Source organism: Sciurus carolinensis, chromosome 9 (genome assembly GCF_902686445.1).
Source record: "Sciurus carolinensis chromosome 9, mSciCar1.2, whole genome shotgun sequence".
In the NCBI taxonomy this organism is placed as follows: Eukaryota; Metazoa; Chordata; class Mammalia; order Rodentia; family Sciuridae; genus Sciurus; species Sciurus carolinensis.
This window is the reverse complement of record NC_062221.1, coordinates 128,153,338-128,162,389: the sequence shown is the minus strand read 5'-3', so window position 1 is coordinate 128,162,389 and position 9,052 is coordinate 128,153,338. Positions and strand designations below refer to the sequence as shown.

Sequence of the window (9,052 nt, the reverse complement as noted above, 5' to 3'; positions counted from 1 at the left end):
GATATATTAGATCTATATTTGTTTAAAATCTGTTTCCTTCCCTAAATTGTTAGTCTCATGGTATTGGAGGATTTAAAAAAATTTTTTCCTACAAGTCAAGTAGAATAAATGCTCTGCATTATTTATTTAATAAATACATCAGAATTAATTGGAATTTAAGGGAAATGGCAAATAAAATTGGACTTACATATGAATCTGGGTTACTGATTTAGTTAACATGATTTTTGAAGCTCTTGGTCAAGAAGGGAATGTTAGAGAAAACTGAGAATGTTAGGAGGTGGGAGTGATGTTTGGAAAGAGAAAACCATTAGGGTAAGGTTTTTAAACATTTTTCAATATAGAAATTAAAATATATTTCAAATGCAGATAAGGGTGTAGATGAGGAAGAGAAAGTAAGGACTTGCCTAATGGTTAATGTTTCCTGTGATAAGTGGTATTGGGCCAGAGTAAGAGAGTGGGGAAATAAAAGTGTACTTAGGAGAAGAACCATCTTGTGGCAGAAATCTGTGGGGGGGCAGGGCAGAAATCTCACTTAGGGGAAAGATGGGCTTATGGGTGCTGAAGACTCACTTAGGATCGAGGGCCGCCCATTTGTGTTGCACTTAATTTTCAGAATTTTATGAACCTTTTTTTTTTTTTTACTTTTTTCAGTTATGAAGAGTTGTAGATCCAGCATAATTAATTTGCTAATGACTTTTGCTATTTATATTCACCAATAGGACATTCTTTAGGTGGTGTGTTTGTATGTGTGGTGGTGTGTATGTGTATGTGTGAAATAATTTTTTTAGCCAATAGTAAGACATAAAATTCCCTTTAAAGTTAAATCTAGTCATTGATATGGGTGTTCCAAAAGTACTATGGAGTGTATGAAAACAAAAAGAATAATCCAAAACTGAAGCGTGGATGCTACACTTTTATCATTCCTTAAGGCAGGACAGGGAGTGTTTTATTCCCTGGTAGAAGCTCAGGCTATAGCCTGATGTCTGGACCATGTTGGTGATCAGATAAATGTTTCTAGGAGAAAATATACAAATTGATTAGACATGATAAAAACTAAAATGTGTGATTTTTGACTAGTCATAGCTGAGAGGAAAATTCATAAAGTAGGAGAGAAAGAAAAAGAAGCTATAAAAATGGGAATAAGATGAAAATGTTTTTCAAAATCTGAAGTTCAGAGCAGTAAGAGAAGTTTCTGACTAAAGGAGTCAATCAACTCATTTAAAAGTACTCAGAAATGACAATGGAACTGCAGTATGTTTCCCTCTCTTGGGAGAAAAGAGGTAGAAACACACAGCATTCCTCAGATGTTTAGCTGAAGGGTAAGACCATCTTCCGACATGTCAATACCCCCTAGTTATTTTATAAACTATACCACAGGTGGGACCACTGCCCTGACATAGTACAATGCAGCCTCAGCAAGCTTCCTGAGCTAGCTTTTCTTTATCGCATTGAGTTTACTGGTGCCTGAAATTCAGTCACCATTCAGTCAATACCCATTGAAAGAATGAATGAATACACGGATTCATCAATGAAAGGATGTGCAGACCGTCCTCTCCCAAGGATGTGTCTACATAACTTGTTATATTAGTCAATACCCATGATGAAACTCCTTGACAATCAAGAAAGGTTAAAATTATGAATAGTGTGCTTTGCTTTATTAAGATTACTAATGAAACTAAGGCACAGTTTTTCTAGTTATTTTGAAATACAGATTGTTGTAACAATAGTGACCCAATGTGCCACAGAAGACCACTGACCTTTCCTCTCTCTGACTTGGTGTCCCTTAGCTTACAATTTGCACCCTACCTCCCTGATCTGCCTAGTCTCTGGTGACCACTACTCTGCTCTCTCCTGTTCTGAGGCTGACTTGTTTCCTATAAACTGATGTTCTCCAGTTTCATCTGTTTTCCTGAAATGGCATAATTTCATTCTTCTTTATGGTTGGGTAGAACTCCATTATGTATATACACCACACTTTTGTTATCTGTTCATCTTCAGATGGACACCTAGGCTGTTTCTACAACTTGGTTACTGTGAATTTTGTAACAATAAACATGAGTGTGCATGTATCTCTAAAGTATGCTGATGTTAACTCTTTTAACATACTGAGGAGGGAGATCCACTATTATTGGTAATACAATTGATGACCCTGTCAGGACAAAATTTATCTGGATCATGACAAGTGATAAAGTATTTTTAAAATATTACCTTAAATTTCACTGAACCTATATCCTTCTAACTGATGTAGACTAAAATAGAGCAGTTTTTATCATTAATAATTTTATTACATTTGTAAGTTGTAAAGAACTATCTATACAGAAATATATAAGCAGCCAATCACATTCTACTCTTATGTTTGTAAGGGGAACTTATTTAACAAATGCAAATGAAGTTCAAAGCTCATCTGTAATTTTGGTGTTATTCTATTAATCTAAGCTTTTAAAAAAAATCAAAGTAGCTACTTATGCATATTAATTGGTCTTATGTCACATGCCTTTTTTTTTTTACTATGATAGTGTGAATAAACAGAAAATGAGGCAATTGAACACTATAAGAAATTTTCTAACCTTCAGTCATTCATATATATATAATGTGCATGCATGTGTGTGTGTGTGTCTGTGTGTGTGTGTGTGCTGGAGATTAACCCAGGGGTGCTTTACTACTGAACTACATCCCAGTCTTTTTTATTTTTTATTTTGAGACAGGATCCTGCTAAACTGCTGAGGATAGCGTTGAGCTTGTGATCCTCATTTCAGCCTCTTGAGTTGCTAGAATTACAGGTATACACCACCACACCCAGCATTCTAACCTGTAATCATATTCTTTATTCAAATTTACCTGCTGAACAAAGTTCAAGAATTAAAACACTTAGGTTTTAGTCCTTACTTGCCACTAAAGATCATTGTCACATAATTCTACTTGCCCATATAAATTACAGTTTTCTTATTGCTAAAAAAGTCATCTAAATAAATTACTTCACATCTCTTTATTTCTGTAACTATTTTGTTCTATGATTTTACAGAATTCAGAATCCAGAATAAGAATAAATTTGTGAGTAGAGAGTAATTTACAAAGGATTAGGGAGGCTTTCTCTAAGTAATATTTCAACATATACACCGAGCAGGTTATCTCTACAGGAGACATGAGGCCTGGGAAATTTCTTTGACATCATCTTTAAAAAGTAAACATTACCATTGCACTACAAAATGTGATGCTCAGCTGACTTTAAAAGCACATTGTATCAAGACATGCATCATAGCTGACTGCCGTTTTTTAAAAGAGGATGAACACTTCAGGGAACAATTATGATTAAATTCATGTGAATTCTGGGCAGAATGAAGGTATACAATCAGCTTAGAAAAGAATGAGCAACTATGGACTTTCAAAGAAAAAAGTGCAATTAGAGGGCAAATGCAACCTCATGTGATGCCGTTTGAATACTTGAAGCTATAAGGATTCGTTTATGGAGTTTGAAACTCAGAAATCAAACAAATATGGAGAATATAAACACCACAGTATTTCATTAGAGGCAAAATATTTTCTAGGAATCCAAATAAAGCAGAACATCAAACAGATTGCATAATTTTTAAATAGCTAGTTACATACATAAGTGGTTGGTTGTTAGGAAACAGGATAGTTGGCATAGTTTTCAAGTAATTTGTTCTAATGGACGGCATTTGGAGGTGTGGCTTTCTACACCATCAGAGTATAAAAGGAAGTCCCTGGGTCCTGACATTCACAAAACTGCCCTACAACACCAAGCAACTCACCACCCCTGACAGCATGTGTCACTACGGCAGCTACTACGGAGGCCACGGCTACGGCCTTGGAGGCTTTGGTGGCCTGGGTTATGGGTATGGTTGTGGATATGGCTGTGGATATGGCAGAGGCTTGGGATATGGCAGCTTCCGCAGACTGACCGGTGGCTGTGGCTTTGGAGGCTATGGATACGGATGTGGCTCTGGCTTTGGAGACTACGGATACGGCTCCGACTACAGAAGCTATGGATATGGATGCTGCCGCCCATCATGCAGTGGAGAATATGGAATCTCTGGATTCTTCTGAATAAATACTTGAAAATTTACAGTACCTGCCCTTGATTCTTCTAGAAAACTTCATTCCATGGTCTGCATGCTTTTCTCATCTCGTCTTGATAAATGAACTTCTATTTGGATCGCCTGGTATCTGATAGTAATGTGAAGAAAACCAGATGAACTGGATACTGACATTTGAATAGTGATGTTGTATAGTGATGGTGTTCTTCATCTCTCTCTGTATTGGATGGGGGATCATTTGTGCTTTTGCAAATGTCTGCCTTTCAATATCTGATATGCTATAATAAACTTTCTCTTACATAGTAAATTTGTCGCGAGCTTAATTTTTTTATCACAATAAGCTGAGATGAACTGATATCATAAATATGGCAACATCATTGTCTTATATATAAGAACTTCAATGATGTATTTTATTTCATGATAATTTTTTTCTTACTCCTTTTCTTCTTTCTCTTACTCCTACCACCCTGCTTGTCTTCTTTTCTTTATTCCCCTTTCTCATCTATCCTTTTCTCCTTTTCATTCATAATTGTTACTAATATCTACATTTTCAACTCCAGAGAAATATAAGAATTCCATGTCTAGAGGTTCAAAGGCTTTTATGATATAAAGAAATTTAGCTTAAATTTTTATTTCACTAAAATAAACCAGTATAGAGATGTAAGATATTTGTTGTAGTGTTTTTTTTTGTATATGTTTAAAATACATCATAGAAAAAAACAAAAGTGGAAATCATTTTTATTTTTATCTACAATATACATTATTTTATTAAGTTAAATTCATTAAAATTACCCAAGAAGATGTAAACATCTGAATAGTTCTATATCTCATATAGAAAGAGAATCAATGATTTAAAACTTTGTTAAAAATAAAAAATTAAGGGCCAATGATTACACTGTCAAATTCTTAACAGTTTGTCTTTCAGAAACTAAGAGGAAACATATCTATATATTTTTTGAAGACAGCAAAATTCCAATACAAAAATATAATGTCATCTGCAGAGAAATTATAAGCCAATATTTCTCATTAGCATTAATGAAAAATTATTAAGGGTACTTTAACAAATGTAATATAGTAATATATAAAATAGGCAATACTTCATGTCTAAGTGAGTTTTACTTAAAGAATGAAAGAAAAGCTCACCAACAGAAAATCACAAACACAATTTATTAAGAAAATAAATTAAATAATTTATATTCACAAATAACTTGAAGTTCTCAACCCCTTAATTTCAACATCATGTTAAATCTGTGTCTAGTTCTAGTGATTGATTTTTCCCTTCAGATTGTGGAGACTTTGACCTTTTTGCATGGCTTGTATTTTGTTGTTATTGTTGTTGTTAAAAGTTAGATATGATTTGTTGTCATTTGTTTTAAAATAAATTAATTTTTGACTGACATAAAAATCCAAAAAATGATACATATTATTAGGGTCACATGTGGTGTTTTAATGCCTGATACACTGTGTAATCAGGTTAATTGTATCTATTTCTTCAAATACTTATCACTTCTTTTTTAAAATTTTTTTTTAGTTGTAGGTAGACACACTATCTTTGTTGATTTATTTATTTCTATGTGGTGCTGAGAAGGGTACCCAGTACCTCAAACGTGCAAGGCAAGTACTCTACCACTGAGCTACAGTCCCAACACCTATATATCACTTCTTTATGGGGAAAAGAAAACCACTTAAAATCCTTTGTTCTTCTAGCTTTTGTGTGTTACAGTACACAATCATAAACTATAGTTATTCCACCGCAATAACACACATAACTTCAATCTAACATAACTTACTGCCCATTAATCAACCATTCTCTATCCCTCCTGTTCCCTACTCTCTCCAACCTCTGGAAATACCATTTTACTTGTAATGTCTATTAAATCATCTTTTTAATATACTACATATAAATTAAATCATATAGTACTTACAAATGGAATCCAATAGCACATTAAAAGACTAATGATCAGGTGGGCTTCATCCCAGGGATGCAAGAATTTTTGAATATACATGAATCATTAACTTTGAAATACCACAACGAATAAATGAAAGACAAAAAAGCATGCTCATACCAATAGATTAAGAAAAGGAGTTATGATTTTGATATGGAATGTCCACCCAAAAGCTCATATGTTGAAAGCTTGGTTCCTAAAGAAACAAGGTACAGAGGTGTGGATTTTAGACAATGTTTGGATCAGACATGAGGGTTGTAACCTCATCGGTGGATTAATCTAATTGATGGATTAATTTGAGTGGACTCCTAGGTGGTAACATAAGCAAGTATGACATGTTTGGAGGATCTATGTCACTAGGGATGTGCCTTTGGGGACTATGTGATGTTCCTTGCTTCTGTCTCTTTCTCTCTTTGCTTTTTGACTGCCATCAACTGAGGCATTTTCCTCAATCATGCCTTCTGCCATGATATTCCACCCCACCTCAGAACCAGAGCAATGGAGTCAGCCATTCATGGACTGCATCCTCTGCAACCATGAACCAAAACAATCTTGCCCTCTTCTAGGTTCCTCTTGTCAGGTATTTTAGTGAGAAAAATTTAACCAACAGCATGAAGGGTATTTGACAAAATTTAACCCTAATTCATGATAAATATTTTGGACAAATTAGGTACACAAAAAATAAAACAACATAATTAGGGCCTTCTAAGATATGGGAAAATACAAGAATGCTTCCTTTCATCACTTTATTTAAACTAATATTGGAAGTATTGGAAGAGCAATCAGGCAAAAGAAAGAAAGGCATCCAAATTAGCAAAAAAAAAAAGAAAGAGAGAGAGAAGTTAGATTGTCATTGTTTGCAGATGAGACAACCTTATATATAAAAGAACACAAAGCCTTCACTAAAAACTCTCAGACCTAATAAAATAATTCCCAGCTTTCACAGAGGTCTCTGTATGCAAAAATTAATAAACAAAAATAGTATCATTGCTTTACAACAATAACAAATGATCTGAAATATAAGTTAAGAAAGCAATTCCATTTACAATAGTTACAATAAAATAAAATGCCCAAGAATAAATTTGACCAAAGAGATGAAAGACCTCTACAATGAAAACTACAAAACCTTGGTGAAAGAAATTGAAGACACAGAAAAATGGAAAGACATCCGATATGCATGGATTAAAAGGATCAATACTGTTGCTGGACATGGTGGCACATGCTTACAGTCCAGAGGCTCTGGAGGCTGAGGCTGAGGCCCACAACTTCAAAATCAGCTTTGGCAACTTGTGAGGCCCAAGCACTCAGGGAGAACCTATCTCAAAATAAATAGGGTTGGAGATGTGGCAAGGTGGTTAAGCACCCTGAATTCAATCCCTGGTACCAAAAAAAGAAAAAAATCAAGATTGTTAAAGTGTTCATGCTATAATAATTAATCTACAGTATCAACATAGTCTCTCCCAAAAATCCAATAACATTCTTCACAGTTCTAGAGAAGCAATCCTAAAATTTATATGGAACCACATACAAGAAAAAAAAAAAAAAAAAGAAAGAAAGAAAAAAGAAAGGAAGAAAGAAAGAGAAAAAATAAAAAAAACAATTATCCAAAACCATCTTGAGAAAAAGAAGAAAGTAAGAGGCATTACCCTACCTGACTTCACAATATTCTACATATCTGTAGCATGGTTAGACCAAGAGAACAGAGGCCTAGAGACCGATATATGCATTTGTGATGGGCTGACAGATCTGACTCCAGGAGAATGTTACAGGCCAGACTCTAAGGGAAATGACTAAACAGATTCCATTTTGCTCTGAGATTCCATACTATGTAGGAAATAAGCTTCTCCCATGGGAATACCCCGCCTCTGTGCCCATCATCAGTTACTTGGTGTGACATGTTTAATAATATACAATGGCAACTCCTATGTAGTAAAGAATTGCTCTCTTTTGATTCCTATTGCTCCTAAACAATGTACCATGTGAACAGTGATTGTGTGGATGTTAGTAACCATTCTTTAGTTTGTACCTAGGTAAGGGTCATTTTGACCCACTTCCCCCTCTGTTGATGATCTATCTCATGATGTTAATGTGTAATTTCGAATCATAGCAACAGACACTTATGATTTATGTGATTTTTGGTATAAGGACTCCTACAACACTATGGTAAGGGCAGTTCTCCCAATAGCCATTTTTTGGGGCATTGTGTGAGACATTCAGCAGGCTGGCTTAATAAAGACTCTCAAATTTGGACTTCTCAGTGGTGATTGGTCTGTTCTTAAGTTGTGCCCCATAACACATCTAAAGTCATCTGGTATCTAACAAAGATGCTAAGGGCACACACTGTAGAAATGATAAGTCTTTTCAATGAAAGGTACTAGGAAAATTGAGTTTTCATATGCAGTGGAATAAAATAAGACTTCTCTCTCTCACCAAAAATCAACTTAAAATGAATTATAGACTTAAGTATAAGATCTGAAAAAAAAAATGAAACAATTAGAAGAAAACACAGGAGAAACACCTTGGGACACTGGAATAGGTGGAGATGTTTTATAAAAGTCACTTATCTGAGGAAGGAAAGATAATAGAATGAAACAAACACCATTACCCTATATACATGTATGATTACACAAGCAGAGCAACTTTGTGTACAACCAGGGAAATGAAAGTTGTACCCCATTTGTGCACAATGGATCAAAATTTAAAAAAAAAATTAAAAGAAAAAGAATAGTCCCATATGATTTATTGGGTACTTGGAAGTGAGGCAGGTAGGCCTTTAGTGTGGCAATTCACATTAATTTTGTTACTAATTGGGGTACTACATACTGCATTTATTGATTCTTGATTTAACTTCTTGTGCTGTAGGGGTCTTCTTAAGGAAGTCAGATCTTAAGCTGACATCATGAAGATTTGGGCCTACTTTTTCTTCTAGTAGCTGCAGGGTCTCTGTTCCAGTGCCTAAGTCACAGTGAGTTGAGTTTTGTGCAGGGTGAGGGATGAGGGTTTAATTTCATTTTGTTACTTGTGGCTTTCCATTTTTCCTAGCACCATTTG

General features: G+C 34.8%; 1 protein-coding gene across 1 annotated transcript; it reads left to right on the top strand.

The window, feature by feature from the left end:
* Positions 1-3,777: 3,777 nt before the first annotated feature.
* Positions 3,778-4,240, top strand: LOC124992446 (keratin-associated protein 19-1-like). Its single transcript, XM_047563201.1, has one exon. It carries the CDS (start codon positions 3,784-3,786, stop codon positions 4,063-4,065), a length of 282 nt encoding a protein of 93 aa, XP_047419157.1. The 5' UTR covers positions 3,778-3,783; the 3' UTR covers positions 4,066-4,240.
* Positions 4,241-9,052: the final 4,812 nt, after the last annotated feature.

Bases quoted from the DNA above. Each gene is read 5' to 3' on its own strand.
- LOC124992446 (XM_047563201.1), top strand. From the start codon at position 3,784: ATGTGTCACTACGGCAGCTACTACGGAGGCCACGGCTACGGCCTTGGA.